Raw genomic sequence first — 19768 nt, forward strand, 5'->3', positions numbered from 1 at the left:
TTCGGCTGCCTGAGAGCGACAAGTCTTGTTTGGCTGTGGACATAGCTAGCGAGGGCTGTCAAGGGATCGACTCGTCCGTCGCAGATGCAATGTCGATCTTGGTGTCTTGAATGCCAACCGGCACCCCCTTTTTTCCTCTTCGACGGCCCGGCTGTTGAGCGACGCGATTCAAGGTGCATGAAGGCCTGCACGCTGGGGCGCTCATACTCCTGCTAGCATGCGCTGGGAGAAGCTTCTGGCTCGAGCCATATCTCATTGTTTCGAACAGCCGTGCTCTCGAGCCCTTCCATTGTGTCGGTTGGACGGTACCATCGCGATATCTTTTCTACCCCCTCCGCAGGACTACCTCTGGCGTGCCGTTGCTGCCTGCATGCATACGTGTTGCTATCTTAAGGTCACGTCGTCAGGAAATCGTGGCTCCTCCACCGCTCGCTTACCGTAGCCTTATGCCGCCGAAATGTTCCATGCCGAATCTCTTTCTTTGCGGTTGCCGTCGAGCGCTGGTCGTAAGACACACGAGGCAGCTCGCGGAGATCGAGAACTACACAGCCGTCGAGGGATCGCAAGTGGCGGCAGTGATGGAGCTAAGTGAGCGTTCAGGTACAATCAATGGCTGGAGCTGCTGTTGGTCTTTGAGTCTGGTCTCAGGCCTGCCATCAGGGATCCGTGTTGTGGCGTCTGTGCCGCCGCCGTGGTTTCAGGCGCAGGTGATGCCATCCCGTCCATGCCGCTGCCGTACACATACCTCCGCGCGCTCGCGTTGCCAGCCGTAGGCAGGAGTAGGCTCTTCGAGGTCCACCCTGAATTGTATATCCATCCAACCCTTTCTCTCCCATCACCCTCGCCACCATCATCCATCCCCTCCGTTCTCCTCTCCACTCTCATAGCCACCTCCGCCTTCCCCCTCTGATCCTTGTGTTCCCGCGTCGAATTCACCCTCCGTCATCCGGTCACGCTCTTTGATCACAAGTCTCTCCATCTGTGCTGTACAACTCTTCACCTTTCTCGAAACGTTTCTCATCCAATCACGCCAAACATGGTTCGCATCACACTCTTCAGCGCCATCATGGCCACCTTTGCCATTGTCGCCGTCACTGCTACCGCTGCTGAAGCCGACGCCGCCAAGCCGCCCATCCAGACGCTCTCCAAAGGCGTCTCGGAAGACCTCGACGACGAAGGCAAACCGATGCAATACATCAACTCTGTCTTTGGCGACGAGGACGACGACGACTACACGCCCGAACAGCTCGAGCAGCGTTCCGTTATGCGACGCACCAAGCACCACCACAAACACTCTCGCAAGCACAAATCCAAGACCTCTTCGCGCAAGCTGTTCACGGTCGGTCCCGCTTCCTCGGACTCGCTCTGGTCGAACAACGTGCAGATCACGTGGTACGCCTCGCACGACCTGCAGAACCCTCAGTGCGGTAACGGTGGTGGAAGCTGGCAACCCGAGAACAGCTCGCACATCGGTGCCGTCGTCAAAGGTTGGACGGACGGCCCTCAGTGTGGAGAGTTTGTCAAGCTCTGCAACAAGGACGCCAACAACCACTGTGTTCAGGTCAGGGTGATCGATAAGTGCGCGGGTTGTGGAGAGAACCACGTCGATCTGACCAAGTCGGCGTTCAAGAAGTTGAGCCCGAGTGGAAGTTTGACCGAAGGCAGGATTCATGGTCTGCAGATGTACAGGAGCGGCCAGAAGCCCAACCCTTGGGATATCGCGCTGTTCGGTCCCAAGCTGCTGCAGGGTTGATGGGTTGGCCTGTCCAGACCAAGCTCTCCGCTCTTTCGCTTCGCTTTTCTTTCTGCTCTGACTTTGCTCGTCGTTGCAACCCCGTTGCCAAACTCGGGGAACACCGGTGTTCCCTTGAGCCATCCCCCTCCTAGCTTGCGTGTTCGTATGACTTCCTTTCTGCACAGCGTCTCCTGGAAGACTCGCTCTTGTTCGTTCCAATCATGATCGCTGCCGTCTTAACTCCCAGCTTGGGTCCGAATGCTTGCCTCGGCGCTTGTGATTGATGAGTAGATACGCCGTCGAAATGCGACATCACCGCGGGGTGTTTGGACCGAAACATAGACTTGGATACTGCGATTTGGAAGTTTGCGATACAAATACACCTGATGAGGTTTTTGCGATGGGGAGCCGTGGAAAGAACGCATACGAAGACTGAATATCGAGCCGAAAGATTCGATGCTCATCGTCTCCACCACCACAGGAAGACCTATGCTCCAACGCAAAGCGGCAAGAATACCATGCATATGCACGTGTCAGCCATATCGCCTCTCTCTGTCTCGAATCCGATTCAATACTTACGAATAGCCACGTCACAAACAGCAGAAACAGCATCATGTTGCAGAACCATCCACCTTGTCTCTTGGCCATCTTGTTCATCCTCTTGAACGTGCCTCCCAAGAACGCCGAAGTGTTTTCAAACGCCTCGCCCAACACCCCCATGTCCTTGGTGGACTCCCTTACCTCGGTACCGATGTTGAGCGTGATTTCTTTCAGCATGGACACCCGAGCGGTGAGACCTTCGAGACGTTGATCGTTCTGCTCTTCTAGGTCTTCGGCTGTTCGAGTTGCCGAGTAGGCCGAAGCTGCTCGACCGAAGATCGAGCTGCCGCCGTAGGGGCCATCAGACGGTGGAGGTTCCTTTTTGGGTGCGCCGATGGAGTCGGAGCTGTGATAGGTGCCGTTGGAGGTCGAGGTGGAGGGGTAAGGGTTGGAATCGTAGGGCGAGGAGGAGCGGTAGGCGGAGAGCGAGGATGAGGAGGGGTAGGCTCCTCCTGCGAGGAGGGCGTGACGGTCGGTCGCGCCTGCGCGGCGATTCATGGTGGGTGGTCGACGCTCCCCGCTTGCGTCGATGCCTCGGTGTGCTTAGGATCGATGGTGATGTTGAAGCGAGAGCAGACGATGTGGTGACTGAAGTGTTGTTCTAACTAGTCCGGCACCCGGAGTTGCTGCATCGACGTGTCCCTGCGTGTCACGCTGGTCCGTGTTGAATATGAAAGCATGACATAATGAGTCGCCGAATTTCTTTCATCTTGCGGATGTCTCGCTCTAACACATCTCAACGCCTTTTTTCAGGTCGGACGAACACGGATCAACGCGATCCAGCACCGTTAGAAAGGGAAAGTCTTTAGCGGACATCCATACGAAGTTCGCCAGGACTCACGAGCGCCAAGGGAGCCAAGTGACGGACGCTCAAAGCTCGGCGTTCGGATCGACATGCTAGCCGGTTTCCCCATGAGCATCATCACTTGGCAGTATCCGCTCACCTGGGCGAGCACAAACACCGCGGCTCTGAGCGGGCCCCCGCATTCTTCTGTCCACTAGGGTCGCCGAGGAGTGACACGATCTGTCGAGGTGCAAATCCCTGTCAGCATGAGAGCGGGGTATGCGGAAGTCGGTGACAGGTTCGCCTTTCGGCCTGCTCATCCTCTCGTCGTCGAATGTCTTTGAGCTGGCGGAGAGAAAGCTTCGTTTTTCAATACGATGTAGGCCAACATCGTGGAGAGAAGATCTTGCTCGCTTTCACGGCTCCTCCTTGAAAAGCTGCCAAGGTTCGATCTCACATTGCTGGGGGGAGCTACGGTAGAAAGGCAGCATAGAGAGGAAGCCGGCCTCTCCGTTTCAAGAGCCGGTTGATCCGAAGGACGAAGCAAACTATCACGCAGTGCGCATGAAATCCGCTCGCCGGCAGGTCGATATGCAGTGACGAATTTTGGGGCGGAGAGACTGCCGTCCAGATCGGGTCAGACACGCCTTCACCACGCTTTGTACTTGATCCAGAAGTCGATCTTCGAATCGAGCAAGGACAGAGAGCTCATCAAAGACGTTGCTTGACGACAGACAGTCAAGGGCAAGCAGCTGTCAACTGATACGAGAGGTTGGAAAGTACGGTGCGAGAAGGGGCTGCCGTGAACGAGCGACTCGGGCGTGAAATCCGATAATCGATCGATGCGAAGGAGCGGATGAATTCCGGTGGTTGAAATACATCTCTACGTTGTTCTAAGTAGGCTGTTGGATCTTTCTTACGCCGCTTCCTGAAGGATCTCAGCAGCGGTCTGGCCTTGAAGTCTCAAGGTTATCTCCACGAGCTCACAAGCTAGAGATTCTCAGTTGAACTGATGTTGCAGCTGTTGGCAGTGTAGAAGGCTGTTGGGGGATGATCTGCATTTTAAATTTATCTTTTTTTTCAACGCCTCCCTCCACCGATCTCTCCGCGAAAATCTGGATTTTGAGGGGCCGTGGGAGCGCACTCTCACTGCTTGGAGTTCTTCCTGTGCTGTCGGTCGGCTCCCGCCCTGAAGGACACAGAGATGCGAAGAAAAGATGGACTTTCATCGTCATTTCGTCACTCGCGTCTGTGTTCTTCTTGTCGGTCGCTCTGCCTCTGCAGCCGTGGACATTTTGGACTGCCGGCCAATCTCGCTTTTCAGCTTCCGATTCGCCCGTCGCTTTTCTTTTTTTTTTTCGTTGGCCTTTTGTTTCGAGACAGCAGAGCGCCTCTTCGGAGTTTTTCTGGTTTGGTGTTGTCCGGCTTTGAGCAGCGAAATCGTTGCATCCAGCTTCTGGCCGTGCCTCGCTCATCTGCTCGCCTGCTTGCTCGCTCGCTCGGACACGCTCGCTCACTCACCCACCTGAGCCGTGCCCGCCGAAACCATCCTATCCTCGGATCTCTTTGTCCGTCGGTACTTCCTTAGCTCTTCTCCTCCTCCTCCACCATCACCATCCTATCTTGGCCTCCCCTCTCCGCACAAGATGTTGTCGCTCACCGTCCCCCGTCTCGCTCTCCGGGCTGCCGCCCCTACCCGCCAGTTCGCCGCTGCCGCCGGCGCTGGCTCCGTCCGATTCGCCTCCACCAAGACGCTCAAGGACGCCGTCGCCGAGATCATCCCTGCCAAGCAGGAGCAGCTCAAGAAGCTCAAGGCTGAGCACGGCGAGTCCAAGCTCGGCGAGATCCAGCTCCAGCACCTCCTCGGTGGTATGCGTGGTCTCAAGGTCATGCTCTGGGAGGGCTCCGTTCTCGACTCCGAGACCGGTATCACCTTCCACGGAAAGTCGATCCCCGATTCCCAGAAGGTCCTCCCCACCGCTGCTGACCTCGGCCTCAACGGTAACGAGATCCGTAAGTATTTTCAGCTTTGCTGATCGAGGCTGCTCTTTCAAGCTTCTTGCCAAGTCGCTTCGCTCTGTTCATGACAGCCTTCGCAGGGCTGGACTGATGGTTTGGCCACAAGGCAGGAAGTAGAATTGGAACCGGTCCACTGACAATTCTCTTATCTCCTCCTTTCTTCACTTTCGCCCGATGCTCTGCAAATCTGCTTCTGCTCCTCGGCCTGCAGTTCCCGAGTCCATGCTCTGGCTCCTTTTGACCGGCAACGTCCCCTCCAAGGAGGAGGTCAAGAACCTCTCCGCCGAGCTCGCTGCCAAGGGTGCTCTCCCCGCGCACGTCGAGAAGATCATCGACTCGTTCCCCAAGACGCTCCACCCCATGACCCAGTTCGCCGCTGCCGTCGCTGCGCTCAACCACGACAGCAAGTTCGCCGCCGCCTACGCCAAGGGTATCAAGAAGACGGAGTACTGGGCCCCCGTTCTCGAGGACTCGATCGACCTCATCGCCAAGCTGCCCGCCGTGGCCGCTCGTATCTACTACAACGTCTTCGGCCGCGGTGATGGCAAGCAGGCGATCGACTCGAGCCTCGACCTGATCGGAAACTACTCCAAGATGATCGGCTACGGCGACAACCAGGGTATGACCGACTACCTGCGTCTGTACATTGCCATCCACGGTGATCACGAGGGTGGAAACGTTTCGGCGCACACTGCGCACCTGGTGGGTTCGGCTCTCTCGGACCCTTACCTGTCGTACTCGGCCGCTCTTCTGGGTCTCGCCGGCCCGCTGCACGGTCTTGCCAACCAGGAGGTTCTCGGCTGGGCGCTCGCCATGCAGGAGGCCGTCGGCGAGAACGCCTCGGACGAGCAGATCAAGGAGTACCTCTGGTCGACGCTCAAGTCGGGCCGTGTCGTGCCCGGTTACGGCCACGCCGTCCTGCGTCAGCCCGACCCGCGTTTCACCGCTCTGAGCAAGTTCTGCGACACCCGCCCCGAGCTCCGCGACAGCTCGATCGTTCAGCTCGTCCAGAAGGTCAGCCAGGTGGCCCCCGGTGTTCTCAAGGAGCACGGAAAGACCAAGAACCCCTTCCCCAACGTCGACGCCGCTTCCGGTTGCGTTCTGTACCAGTACGGCCTCACCGAGTTCACCTACTACACGGTCATCTTCGGTATCTCGCGTGCCATCGGTGCTCTGCCCCAGTTGGTCGCCGACCGATACCTGGGTATGCCCATCGAGCGCCCCAAGTCCATGTCGATGGACTCGCTCGAGGCTTTCCTCAAGAAGTAAGCGGGGATCTGGCAATGCGAGATGTGACGGCGCCTTGACGGTGGGGAATGTAGCCGTGGGAGAGCATAGCACATTCCGTTGATGCTATTGGCTCACAAAAGGTTGCTTCTCCTCGTTTCTTCCCGGTGTAAAGGAAGTCGATGCGCCTCTCAATGTTGTGTAATATCGTTATTGTTTCGCCCCCTTTTTCTCCCCAATAAAAGAAGATTCTTACGACAGCTTTTGACCAGAATCTGCTCGAGCTGGAAGTCGAGTGTGGGTGCCGCAACGGGTTTGCGTTGAGCATAGTGTAACGAAGTCGTGACATCCATCGCTGTTTGATCCGTTCGTCATTGATACGAGACGGAGCCAGTTTCCGCGCGATAAGAAGGATTTCGAGGCGTGTAAAGTGGTCAAAGGGACGCGTCGAGTCCAACACTTTTTTCTTTGAGAAGAAAGCGGCGTTTCTCCTCGAACTTGCCCTTTCACCGCTCGCCTTGACACGACCATCATCGGAGGGACGCACACGACCATATCGCAGAGCGCATCCCTCGAAGGACGAACGGATTACTCCGGCATCAAGCAAGTGATCTCAGCGAAGTGGCTCTTGATACGGCAATCCTTCGGTCCCGCCATGCAGACGACGTCCAACGCCACGCTCTTCCAGACCTCGTACTCGGAAGCGCTCGGAGCGTACCGAGCTCGAAAAGCGGTCCACACATCCGGACTCGTCTCCCCCAACGATGCGTCCTCCACCTTGACCGCAAATCAACGCTACGGGTATCCGATCCACCTCAATCCGAACTTTGGCACCGCAGTCGTTGAGAATCCGGATGATCTGGCGGTGGAAGGATCCGGTGCAGATGGTGGGAGGTACCGTGTGCTGGATATGAAGGTGGACGAGGAAAGGTGGATATGGACGAGCGAGGCGGGAGGGGTGGTGAGGCAGGTGGATGTGGAGAGTGGCGTGGTGAGGGCGGTGTACAGGGGTGCGAAGGCTCCAGTGCCCGGGTTTGATTTTATCACGACGGAGGGAGGTGGAAAGTTGTTGGTCACGGGATCGTGGGATAGAGCGATCCGGGTGTACCGCGTTGTCGACCGCAACGATGACGATGACAAGGTGGTCTATCCCACTCCCGTACTGACGGTCCCCAATGCCATGGACGACTTTATCAAGTGCGTACACGTCTTCCTCTCCGACGGCAAACCGTACATCGCTACCGCTGGAAGCGACAAATCCATCATCGTATGGGACGCCTCACCCCTCCTCAACTCCTCAACGCCAACCACCCTGCGCTCCCTCCACCAGTCCAAACCCCACCTCCGACCCATCAACACCCTCTCCTCGCTCACCACCCTCCGCGGAACCACCCACCTCTACTCCGCAGACAGCATGGGTCGCATCCTCGAACACACGCTCAACCCCAAATCCTTACGTCTTGAAGTCCTGCGCGAGATCCAAGGCTTCTCCACCGCCGTGTACGATCTCAAGCTCGGCTTCGCACGCGTCGACGAGAGCGACTCTGCCAACTGGAAGGAGGACGAATTCGTCAGCGAGGTGAAGGAGGATGACGAGGGGGAGAGGTTTCGTCTGGTTGGAGAGATATGGGCGTGTTCCGGGGATAAATCTGCTGCGGGGTATCGACTTTCACCCTCGCTCCAACCATCTTCCGGCAAAAGCTCCAGCAAAACCATCCCTCTCGGAACCCAACCTCCTCTCTCCACGCCCTACATTCACCTCCCGCACACCGATTTCGTCAAATCCATCCTTCCCCTCCCCCTCTTCCCCACCACCAACCTCTCCTCCATCATCACCGGTGGATCCGACGAACACCTCCACATCTACCCCACCCCCTCCTCACCCCCTATCCTCATCGAAGCCCACTGGCACGAGCTCACCTCCCTCGCACTGTACATCCGTCCCCCCTCACCCAATTCCCCCATCCTTCCCCCCTCCTCCACTCCAGAAGTCTGGATCATCTCCGCTTCCCTAGACGCCTCCATCCGCAGATTCAACCTCGCCACCCTCCCATCCTTCCCCCCACCGCAACTCGTCAAACCTTCACCAGACGACTCCGAAAAACCACACCAACAACAGTGGAATCAGTACTCCATACCCCCCACCGCACACTCAAAACTCCCCACAGACGATGCAACTCAAATGACCGCCGAGGAAGAAGCTGAACTGGCAGAACTCATGGATAGCGACGACAACTAGATCAATCGAAAAAAAATTCATTTGTATCCGCGGCAAATGTCTGATCAAACTCTGTCAAAGCTCGTTCACCCAAATGTGTCCGGACCTTGTCAACCTCCTGCCCATCTCACTCTCTGGATCCAGGGCTTCCACTTCCGGCGAATCCTCCTGATCCACACCCAGCACCCACCTCGTCCAAGCTTCCGCGTAACCCTTCTCCAGGTCCCTCACCCACTGCCGCGTGTCGAACAGCTTCGACTCCTCGCGTGTCAACAAGAGGCGTCTTCGTAGACTTGCCAAGTTTCGGTCTGAGACGCGCGAACGACGTGTTATGGCATCCGCATAGTCGGGAGAGGCGGGCAGACGGATCGTCGCGCGAGGCGGGATCGACGCTGCCAGACGAGGGTCGGTCGAGGCGTTGGCGTCCGAGTGTTTGGCTGCCTCGGCCTGCGAGACGCCCGTGGGTGCGGGGGCGGGTGAGCCGGGTAGCACAGATGCGGATCGCGCTCGTTTGGCTGCTGATCCTTCAGATCCTGACGCATGTTCAATGTCTTTGGTTCCGCCCGGAGCATCTTTTCCACTCAACGACGCTGCAGAAGCACCACTGCCCTTCGCAGAAGCACCGTCCTGCTCCGAAGTCTTCGATCCCTCCGCAGCTGCAGCCGCCGTACTCACCACTCCAGTGCTATGCGGCTGAGCAGCGACACTCTTGGGATCCGCCTCCAATTGACTCGCCCACCTCTCCTTGCTCGTATCCACCACCGCGTCGACCTCATTCCCCCTCTCATCGTAATACACGTACTCCAGCGACTCAGCCAACTGCACCGCCCTCTCTTCATACTCCTCCTCGCTTCCCACGGTCATCTCCTCTCCAAACCCAGTCGCATGAACAATCGACGCCGCGACCCTGGAGCACATCTTGTGCAGATGCCTCGGCCACGTCAACACCGGCGTCGCCGACCACAAGATGTCCGCCGCCGTGGTGTGCGCATTGCACTCGGTGGTGTCCAGGAACAGATCAGCGATCCTTCCGCGATGGATGTGGATGTGCTTGGGCGCAACATCTGTAAAGATGACACGCGAAGCCACCTCATCGCCCGCACACTGTCTCGCTTCCCGCAGCAGGTGGTGCTCGCCAGCTGCGGGGAAGCGCAAGAGCCACAGGATGGATTTCGGCACGCGCTTGAGTATGCGAAGCCAGAGCTTGAACAGCATCGGATCGCATTTGTAGAGCTGGTTAAAGTCGGCAAAGATGACATAGTCATCCGGAAGCGTGGGAAAGAGTTCACGCCGCATGGCGTAGCGCTTCAACTCTTCACTTGCCCATACTTGCTCGTTCGTGGGAGAATCCTCCGAGATGGCGGCCGGCTGCTTGCCACTGTCGATGCTTTTGGTTGCGAGCTTGATCGTCTCTGCAGAGACGGTCTCGTTGAAGCCCTGCTTGTGATCGTTGACAAAGTACGAATGAGGCATGTAGATAAATCGATCTGGGTACACCCACTCGTCAGACGCCTCTTCCGGATCCAAGTCTGCCATCAGATCGGTCGCGCGTTGCTGAGCTACCAATCCTTTAGCAGCTGCCGACTGCCTCTGCTGGCGCCACCTGTCGACGCTCGTCATCTCCGGAGGGCATACGATAGGGTCTGCCACCACCCAGTCGGTCCAGCGCGAGGCCATGCTACCAGCAAAACCCATGAACTCCATCTGCACAGGACAAGGCCTAGCAGCGAAAATCTCGTTGCGTGCGCCCTTAGTATAGCCGTTGAGGTTCATGAGCACGTGGATGTTGTCCATCACGATGCGCTCGACCACGTGTTGATTCGACCAGGCCGACACGTCCAAGAAGTGCTGAGCCTCGCGCTCGATCTTCTGTCGATAGGGGCTTCCATCGGAAGGCGTCGTAGCGTACAGAAAGACGTTGAAGCGCGACAGGTCGTGAAAGCCAAAGACCGACTGCATCAGGTGTGCCAGTGGATGATTATTGAAGTCCGAGGAGACATATCCGATGTTGATCTTGGGTGCGGGCGGCGAGGGCGGCGGATACACCACATCGGGCACCCACATCTGCGTCAAGGTGCTTTGAGAGATGCGAAGTGCATTTCGGTGACAGATGAGCCTGATTTGACGGGGAGACAGAGGATAGGTGAACGTATGGAAGGGCAGCACAGTCGGTACCGCAGGAGTGACCAGACAGGAAGGCAGCTTCGGGCGCGCGTAGCTCGAGCGCTGCGTCCCTGCCGCTGTCACCCTCGGAAGTTCCCTAATTGCTTGAAGCACACCTGCGCCATACGCGTCGACGTACCATCTTCGTTGCGATCGTCGGATCATCCTCTCGACGAGCTGAATGAGGTAGCCGCCTTCACAGACTTGGTTGGCAATCCTGTCGAAGCCAGGCTGGTAGAAAGGCAGTAGACGCTGCGTCCAAATCTGCGGAGCAGCGGGGCGAGTGTCTCCCATCGCCTCAACGATGGCTCTGACCCACTCTTGGATCTGTCCGGCTGTCTGGAATGCACCTGCACCGTAGTGGCAAGCATCACGAAGCTGTTTCGTAACCAGCTCCGAAACGTCGACCATCCAGCCAGCAGCATCGGCAGTCGACGTAGCCTTTCCGATAGTGCGACTGCCACTGCTCTCCTGTGTCGGTGTCGTTGCCTGCTTGTCTGTGTACACTTCGTTCCAGTCGCACACAGCGAGCAACGCGTTGACGAGACCGCACAGTGCTTCGGGAAAGTGCGGATTGACCTGCACTGCACGGCGGTAGTAGGCGACCGAGTCCTGTGTGCGGCCCTGGTCCTTGATGGCATTGCCCAGATTGGCGAGTGCCACGTCAAAGTTCGGGTTGCACTCGACAGCCTTCTGATACATCTTGATCGCCTCATTGAGGTGGCCAAGATCCTTCAGCAGCGACCCAAGATTCGTGTAGATGTGGGGATGCCTAGAGTCGAGCTGAAGCCCCTGCGTGTAGTACTGCATCGCCAGCGCCTGCCCGTTCATCTGTTGCGGTTGACCCACCGAATTGATGACCGTGGTCACGACGGGAATGGACGAAAGTAGGATGCCGAGATTGTTACACGTCGAAGCTGACGCGTGCATCGAGATGGATAGATAGTAGAGCGGCAGAAGCAACGAAGTGGAAGGCGGGATGCCGCCGAGCGTCAATGGACCGTGGGGCCCAGCGATTGGGCTCGCTGTAGCATCCTGGAAAAGCTTGGCGAGGGTCAAGAGGATGGTCGAAGTGGTCTGCCCAGCTTGCTTCTGCGCCTGCTGCAGCGTTGCTGCGTTTTGCGTCTTGACGCCGTGCGACGATCGGGTCAGTGCAGGCAAGATGCCACCGGTCTCTGCAAACATGACCTTACACAGCTGCATAGCAGCCTCGGGCAGAAGCAGTAGCATCGGAAGCTGACCGTTGCCGAGACGCAGCAGCGTGCTGACCACACCATGTCCGGAAAGCTTTACCAAGGCGAGAATACCTCCCGGGCAGAAGCGATGGAAAGCGCCGCTTGCCAGGAGGGCAGCATGTTCTGGGTTGGTCGGATTGATGCCCAGCGCCACCGCGACCTCAACAGCCGCAGCCGCAGCAGCTGTTCCGGGTAGCATGGCACCCATGGAGAGCAGACCGACGGCACATGTGGCTACGACCAGGTCGCGAAGACCGTAGCGGGCCGAAGAGTCGAGGGACAGCACCACTTCGACCGCCTTCTGGTACTCTGCAGCAGCCGGCACCGCCCCAAGCTCGGGCAGAACAAACTTGAGGTTGCCCTTGGCGTAGAAGAGGTTCTGAAGTCGAGGTGTCTGCGTCAAAGGCAGATTGGGCGGTAGATACAGAGGCATCGTCGGTATGCCAGGTGCGCTCTGCTGTCCTACGACATGAGTCTCCACGTGCTCACACAACTGAAGCGCCTCTTTGAAACGCGGTTGTGACGGCGGCGTCTCTGTCGTCTCTTCGCCGGTGGCAGGCTTGTTCGCCGCCGGTTGTGGGGTGGCGGAACACATGACCCCCAAGAGATTCTCGTAGGCGTCCCAATAGCCGGGTCTAAGGCGAACCGCCCTCCACCACCAGCTCTCTGCTTCCTGGTACCGTCCCAAAGCTCGTAGCGTGGTTCCGATGTTGCTCATGCTCTCGACGTAGTTGGGATCGATGCGAAGGATGAGGTTGTTATACCAGAGGGAGCCGGCGTAATTGTGAGCGGCATAGTAGGCGCACGACAGCAGCAACAAGATGGGAAGGTGCGTCGGATGGAGTTTGTGGAGTGTATGCAGAAGCGGCAACAGTGTCGGGTGCAGCTTGTCAACGCCTTTTGCTGTAGCATCGGCTTGCGGGTTGCCTTGCGTGTAGAGAGTGTGGGCGTACTGAAGCAGCTGATCGCGCACTTCGGGAGAAGACACCTCCTGCCCTGCAGCGGTGGAAGCGGCGCTTAGAAGCTCGACGGGATCGCGTGCACCTTCGCGTAGGGTCGGCGTATGGACAGGAGGCTGCATGGAGCTGAGGGCTTCGATATCACTGCTTGGCAGCTGGGCGGTCTCGACTGCGGATGTCTTGTGTGCATCTCTGGTCGATGCAGCCTCCTTTTGATTGGACAAATTATCCACACGGAGCTGCTTGTCCGAAGGTTGCGCAAAGTGCGCTTGAGCTAGATTCTCGTTGTGGAGTCGAGTGTAGTAGCCCTCGGCGAGAGCTTGTAACTGGGTGCGATAGTGACTCGCAAAGTCTGGTGGGAAGAAGCGGGTCGCTTGCTCAGACCCGACGAGTTGATCCATCTTCTCGGGTGAGCTGTGTTGATCATGTTCGGTGCTGTATGCAGTCGACGCATCTTTGCGGATCGCTTGGTGAATGAGGTGCATCTGACGCTGTTCGAGCGCCTTTCGGGCCTCAGCTTGAGCATGCGGTCCGTCGAGACCTGCCCAGGCCCTTAGCTGATGAGCGATGGTCTCCTGCTCCGAAGCCGTGAGCGGCCTCAATGAGTTGGATTGGTTCGAACCACCTGGGGTTGAAGCGATGCTGGTGAGTGCCGCGGTTGCGTATGCGGCGGCGGTGGCCAAAGTCGAGTACTCATCCTTGGTAAAGTCGCGGTAGGTGGGTTGGAAGAGATGCTCCGCTTCGTGATCGTAATCGAGCCTTGGCCCTGGTGCTGTGCGGTCCTCCGGAACAGATGCTAGCTTTGTGACACTGTCGAAACTGAGTGTAGAGGCGGTGATCGGCTCATCACCTACCTTGACAGCCTCTGCTCTCTTTTCGGGAGGCACTTCGGAAACGGGCACCCACCATCCCGCTCTGGCGGTGCCTCCTGGAGTCTGCACCACCTGAAACGGGTAGGGAAACGGCGACATGACGTTTGGCTCGAAGTCATTGCTTGCGTCACCGGAGCTGGCAGAGCTGACCGAGGCGCTGGATCGATGGCGGTTCCAAGGGTAGCCTCGCGACTGCTTTCTGCGGAACGAAGGTGAGGCTGGAGGCGGGAGCATCTGCAATGGCGGGTTCGGCATTAGAGGCATGCTTGGAACGCCAGAGAGACTGAAGCCCATGTGCGGATTTGTAGCATCCCAGTAGCGAGAGTCGGGGCTTCTTTGACGACCAAAGGATTGCTCGATGCCTTGCGAAGGCATCTCAATGTGACTGAGACCGAGGAAGCAGAGGTACTCTGTCACCGACATATCTGACGTGTCTGCGCCATCCTTTGCTCTTCCTTCGTACTCTTCGTGAGTCTCTGCAGGTACCGATAGCGGTCGAGAAGTTGAGGAGGCAGCATCCGTAGAGGAGTTCGAATACGCTACCGAAGTCGAGGTGGTAGAAGCGCCAGCTTTCGATGCCTCTGCCGTTGTGGCATCTGTCTGCAAAGAGGATCGGCGCAAGGCCAACTGAGTACGCCACTGAGTCTGCGCTTCGCGCGCCGCGGCTTGAGCAGCGATACGGCTCATCTGCAACTCTGGGTTGGAAGGACCTGGCAACGACGCTCGCGGATCGCTGGCTGTACTGATGGGAGCATCTGAACTTGGAGGCTCGGAAGCAGGCTGGGGCCTGGTCATTTGTGTCTCGAGAGCGGAGGCGATGTGGGCACTCATAGCGGCTGAGTAGTTGGCCGAATCGGACAGGTTGCGGGTCATCGAGGTGGACTGGGGATGCATGGTACTGGCAGCGTCGCCATCTTGGGAAGAGAGGGCAGCAGCGGAAGCCTGTGCTTTCGCTTGATGGAGGAGCGCCGAACTGACGGCGTGGAGGCCCTCTGCTCCTGAGCTGGCCTGTGCGACCATGGCGGAAGCAGCTCGGAGCATCTCGTTGGCGCTGCCCGCAGGTACAACATTCCCCAAGGATGCTCTACGCGGAGGAGATGCATTTTGTGGTGCAAAGTAAGCGGACTGAAGCTGCTCGGAGCCCCTGCGGTGTGAAAGAGTGGTGGACGCCTCCGAGACAAAGGAGCTCGACGGGAGGTTCGGCATAATGCCTGTCTAGGAGCTGACGATGGCTCTAGGAAGAGGCACGGATCGTCATGCAGAGTGCGGTTGGGGACGAGAGAGAACGTTGCTTGCGAGAGCCGGCTCGATCGCAAGATGGGGTCGCCAGTGGGAGCAGTTATGACCGTGAACTGTTGCTCAGCTTGTCGTCGATGGTGGTACTCAGGCAAAGAGCAGATGATGGTCAGGAGCACAGAAAGGGACGTGCGTCAATTGAAGACAAGCTCGGCCAGCCTGTCACTTCGGGAGATGACCCACCAAATGTAGCGGCATACCCGAAACTAAACACGGTCAGGGTCCACATTACTGTGACTACGGTACGCCTAGCCGAAGTTGAGATCTTCGTCACACACATCGACACTCTCTTCGCTCCGTGCATGTCTGCGAAACCTTTGGCAACGAGACTCTTGCGCCCGACAGCCACGCTGCACTGGTACCGAGGTCGCCATGTTGATTCGGGTGATCCGAGCACTCTTTGACAAAAGAGGATCTGACTTTTTAGGTTCGTGTTGCGGCCAAATTCTGTTTTCTTCTGGTCAGACGCAAGGTTACGTAGCGTCGCTCTGCTTGGCTGCGGTTCATTCATGTTCCGTTTAAGTTCTTCTGTGTGATACCAAGGTGTAACACTCTCTTTTAATGAAAATGTGATGTTACGAGAAGGGCGAAATCGAAGAAATTTCGGAAGAGCAGCAGGCAACAGCGAACGGCTTTTGCCGAAGAGTGCACGCTGAGCCACACATGTGTTCGACTCGCACCGCCATTTCAAAGTGGCATCTCTCCATCGCCATCCTCTCATCAAGCTCCCTCCTTACGACGCACCTCGATCAATCGCGGGACCATTCAGGCTTTACTTCATCAGCCATGATTGCTTCCACAGCAACGCGCTCGCTGGCTCGAGCTGCCAGCTCTAGCAGTAGCAAGACCATCTCTCCTCGCCTCCACCTCTCCTCTTCCCGATGCATCTCTTCCTCCTCCAGCAGCCTTCCTCCTACAACCCGCTCGTCTGCATCAGCGTCTCGATCACTCTCAACGCCTTTCCGACCCTCATCATCGCTCCCCTTCCGTCATACGCTCCCCACCCCCATCGCGACACCCATCATGATCGGTGCTGGATTGGTCATCGCAGGACTCACAGCGAACCTCTTGCTCGGATCCAAAGGTTCTGCCGGTGGACCTAGCGGTAAATGGATCAAAGGTGGATTCAATGGTAAGATGGACAAGAAGGAAGCGGCACAGATCCTGGGGTTGAGGGAGACAGCTTTGACAAAGGCTAAAGTCAAAGAGGCGCACAGGAGGATGATGATCGCAAACCACCCGGATCGTGGTGGCGCTCCATACCTCGCTTCCAGTAAGTTCTGCTTCAGAAGACAGCAAATCTGACGACAGACAGACTGACACCGCATCTGCTCGTTTTGTATTGCTGCAAACAGAAATCAACGAAGCAAAGGACTTGCTCGACAAAACCGTCTCCCGCTAGAATCGTCCACACAGCACTCCTCTGTACTCTTAGACTTCTTCTGCTCTTCCCCACTCAATTCACTCTCAACATTGACAGTCACGCAACCAACTACAATTCGCACAAAGAGAGTGATCTTCTTTCAAATTGGACATTGCCAGAGCACATCGACTCTAGCCTACAGAAAGCGACAGGGGAAAAAAGGGAAAGAGGGCAATGCAGCAGCGAGGCATGTTTGATCGCCGAGGTGCGCTGCTCTAGTTGGACGAAGCGCCCACAGCCAACCGCTTGAGGTGCTCCATGAACACCTGCAGCGAAACGTCGTCCGTGAAGATGGCAGCACCACTGCCACCCTGGGATCCATACATGCCTCCGCTCATGTGCGTTGTCGAGGGGTTGAGCTTGCTCAACAAGAACCTCGCCTGCGAACCGTTCTGGTCGCAAACAATGTATCGCGGAATAGGGAAGCGATCCCCCAACAGATCCTGTGCGTCCGCCCTGGGATTCTCGAGCACCTCCTTGAAATTCTCGTACCCCTCTTGATCCTGGTATCCGGCCTTCCTCCACTGCGCAACCGTCTCTCCGTGGAATATGAGGATGTGGAAGAAGGTGTCGAGCAGCAGCACCACATCCGGTCGGATCGACACCGAGTCGAGCAACACGGGTTGCGGTGGTCCTTCGAATCCGTACGACATGAGCGTGGGCTGGATCATGATCAACGAGTTGTTGACGTCCTCCGTGTTGAGCACGTGGCGGTAGAAGGCGGTCTCGTCGGGCGAGTTGTTGAACACCTGCAAGAACTGCGATCGGCGAAGGTGGAACATGAACTGCGGGTAAATGCTGAAGTTTTCGCCCAGGCGGAACGAGGTGGGGTCGTCCTTGCGATAGTCGGCGAACTTCTGGCAGAGGCGGATTAGCATGCGGTCAAGCCATCGGAGCACGTCGGGGCTGTCGTCGATCTCGGCCTTGAACACGGCGATCCGCGCCATCAACACGGCGGCAGCCTCCTGATCGAACGAGGCGGCGATCTGACCGGAGCCACCCTCGGCAAAGTTGCGGGCGATGGTGGTGACACGGAGACGGAACTGACCCGAGGCGTGCTGGTAGTGCGTGACGAACTGGATGAGACCTCGCGAGCCAGGCTGCATGGGCTGTCCTGGCGGCGTAACCACTTCGAAGTAGATGCCGGTCGAGGTGCGAGGAGTGAGCGAGCACAGCTTCCACGCCGAAGTCTGGCCGATGCCGATCTCGGTTTCTCCGACGCAACCCGACTTCTTGTTGGCAGAGACGGCGTGGCCGATGAGACCCGACACCTTGAGCTCCTTGGTGCACTGTACGTCGAGGGTTGCGTTGAAGCCCATCTGGAGGTGACCTTGGTCGTCCTTCTGGAAGATGCGGTGGAAACTCTGCTTGAAGATGCCCATCTGGAAACTATCGGAGAGGATCATGTGGCCGTTGGTGAGGTTGGCGAGGCCCTTCATCTCGAGCAGACCGACCTGGTCGAGACAGCCGGCAAAGACGTCGATGGTGTGTCCGTTGCCTGCAGCGCGTTTCGCCATGGCCTCGTAGAATTTGATGGCGCGCTTGTAGTACTTTGCGTTATCTTTGTCAATGTCGTGGTGGGAGCGGATGCGTTCGCGGAGCTCGGTGGAGACGACCATACCGGGGCCTTCTGTGGCAGGACCACCGCAGAAGAGCATGACGCGGGCGCCGGTGTTGGGGAAGGTGGTCTCGAGCATGCCGACGGCGACGCTGAGGGCGACACCGGTGCAGCGCTGGCTTCGCTTGTCGTTGGCGACGGGCCAAGGGTCCTTCTGGAGCTGTTCGAGGATCTGGGTCAACTGGAACTCGCATTGCGAGACGGGCAGGAGGAAGCGCGAGGCACCCATCTGTGCAGTGGCGTTGGGTGGACGAGGAGCCTGAGAGGGGCCACCGGGGGCGCCGGGAGCGCCAGGGCCCATGGGACGAGCGCCGGCGTTGAGGCCAAGCATGTCTTGGATGGCCTTGGGCGCGTACTCCTTTGTTCCACGGAAGACGTAACTCTTGGGGCAGGCGTCGTAGCCGAGCTCGTGTACCTGAGCCATGGTTCCGTAGGTGATGAGACCGACGAGGGCGTTGGGAGGAAGCAAGCTCAAGCTGACGACGAGCGCCTCGCGCAATGCCTTGAGATCGTCATCGTCCATGCAGGTGTCGACGACGTAGAGGAAGACGGGTGGGATCTGTGCGGGACGGCTGAGGGTATACTCGATGGTGGTGTACTTGGGCAGAAGTTCGGCGGGAAGGTTGGTGCTGCTGATGTCCTTGTAGTGCGGGGGAAAAGCGTTTCGGGAGAGACAGAAGGGGCAGATCCAGAGCTTCCCGCGGACATCGATTTGGCTGCAAGGGTGATGGAAGAAGGAGGGACTCGTCAGCACATGGCGATGGTTTGCGTGTCAAGGGGTCAAGGACTTACCAGTAGGGGTTGAGTACAGCTCGGCAGGGAGGTTTGCAGGTGACGGGTTCGTAGAGAACAGGAGGCAGATCCTCGCGCTCCTTGAGAGGCGTGTAGAGGGCGCTGATAGGGACCACGGTCCTGGTTGCTTCGATTTTGGAAGAGGGCCAGACGTTCCAGGAGAGGCGGACGCCATCTCGGTCCTCGACATCATCGACGTTCATGGTGGTCGAGCTTGCTGTTGCGGTGAATGAGCTTCGAGCGGACTTGTTTGGTGCGGTTGAGGAGCAGCGCCTGCCTTTGGCGAGGGGACCGAGGTGGGATGCGATCTGCGAGAACGAGGCACAGCGCGTCGAGGGAAGATGAAGTGGCAAGCCAAGGCAAGGCGAAGGGATGATGGTTGGTGATGAACGATGCGATAGAGGTGTCGCTTGGGCTTGGAAGATTGGCGAGACGCAACGCAACTGCACCTCCAACTCAGACGCACGGCTCCGCGTCGTCTGTCTGTCTGTCTCGAAAATGCACAGCTGATTGGCACTCGAGAACACGTAGCAGCGAGTGATTTCGACAGAGACTGAGAGCGCTCTGCAGCTGCGCTATTTCTTTTCCCCTCAGATGCAAGGCTGCCACCGCGCTGGCCAAGCCAAATTCGACACGGCTGCTGAATTTCGCAACGCTTTCGTTTCCATCACGGTTCAGCACAGCACAGTATTAAAGACACGTTCACCTTCACACATACATGATCAATGTTGCCCTGCCTGCATCTGGGCTCAGATGAGTAGCCAGCTTGAGCATGACAGTCAGTATGACAACCAAAAGAAGAGCCATGTGTAGTTGCGGTCCTAAGC

At 57.6% G+C, this 19768-nt stretch overlaps 7 protein-coding genes across 7 annotated transcripts; 4 read left to right on the forward strand and 3 right to left on the reverse strand.

Moving 5' to 3' along the window:
- Positions 1–1036: 1036 nt before the first annotated feature.
- PHSY_003928 (hypothetical protein) lies at positions 1037–1753 on the forward strand (the record flags this gene model as incomplete). Its single annotated transcript, XM_012334545.1, has 1 exon — positions 1037–1753. The coding sequence occupies one exon, from the start codon at positions 1037–1039 to the stop codon at positions 1751–1753; it is 717 nt and encodes a 238-aa protein (XP_012189935.1).
- A 218-nt stretch (positions 1754–1971) lies between these two features.
- On the reverse strand, positions 1972–2833 carry PHSY_003929 (protein transport protein; the record flags this gene model as incomplete). Its single annotated transcript, XM_012334546.1, has 2 exons — positions 1972–2222; positions 2485–2833. 2 exons carry the CDS (start codon positions 2831–2833, stop codon positions 1972–1974), a joined length of 600 nt encoding a protein of 199 aa, XP_012189936.1.
- A 1932-nt stretch (positions 2834–4765) lies between these two features.
- On the forward strand, positions 4766–6407 carry PHSY_003930 (citrate synthase; the record flags this gene model as incomplete). Its single annotated transcript, XM_012334547.1, has 2 exons — positions 4766–5132; positions 5350–6407. The coding sequence occupies 2 exons, from the start codon at positions 4766–4768 to the stop codon at positions 6405–6407; spliced, it is 1425 nt and encodes a 474-aa protein (XP_012189937.1).
- A 613-nt stretch (positions 6408–7020) lies between these two features.
- Positions 7021–8604, forward strand: PHSY_003931 (hypothetical protein; the record flags this gene model as incomplete). The annotated part of the gene is made up of 1 exon (XM_012334548.1): positions 7021–8604. The coding sequence occupies one exon, from the start codon at positions 7021–7023 to the stop codon at positions 8602–8604; it is 1584 nt and encodes a 527-aa protein (XP_012189938.1).
- A 54-nt stretch (positions 8605–8658) lies between these two features.
- Positions 8659–15829, reverse strand: PHSY_003932 (hypothetical protein; the record flags this gene model as incomplete). Its single annotated transcript, XM_012334549.1, has 2 exons — positions 8659–14956; positions 15309–15829. The coding sequence occupies 2 exons, from the start codon at positions 15827–15829 to the stop codon at positions 8659–8661; spliced, it is 6819 nt and encodes a 2272-aa protein (XP_012189939.1).
- Positions 15830–15894: 65 nt separating this feature from the next.
- Positions 15895–16510, forward strand: PHSY_003933 (hypothetical protein; the record flags this gene model as incomplete). The annotated part of the gene is made up of 2 exons (XM_012334550.1): positions 15895–16381; positions 16464–16510. The coding sequence occupies 2 exons, from the start codon at positions 15895–15897 to the stop codon at positions 16508–16510; spliced, it is 534 nt and encodes a 177-aa protein (XP_012189940.1).
- Positions 16511–16746: 236 nt separating this feature from the next.
- On the reverse strand, positions 16747–19144 carry PHSY_003934 (potential SEC23-like GTPase-activating protein; the record flags this gene model as incomplete). The annotated part of the gene is made up of 2 exons (XM_012334551.1): positions 16747–18865; positions 18942–19144. The coding sequence occupies 2 exons, from the start codon at positions 19142–19144 to the stop codon at positions 16747–16749; spliced, it is 2322 nt and encodes a 773-aa protein (XP_012189941.1).
- Between the last annotated feature and the right edge of the window lie 624 nt (positions 19145–19768).

This window comes from Pseudozyma hubeiensis, assembly GCF_000403515.1.
Source record: "Pseudozyma hubeiensis SY62 DNA, scaffold: PHS38, whole genome shotgun sequence".
Classification (NCBI taxonomy): Eukaryota; Fungi; Basidiomycota; class Ustilaginomycetes; order Ustilaginales; family Ustilaginaceae; genus Pseudozyma; species Pseudozyma hubeiensis.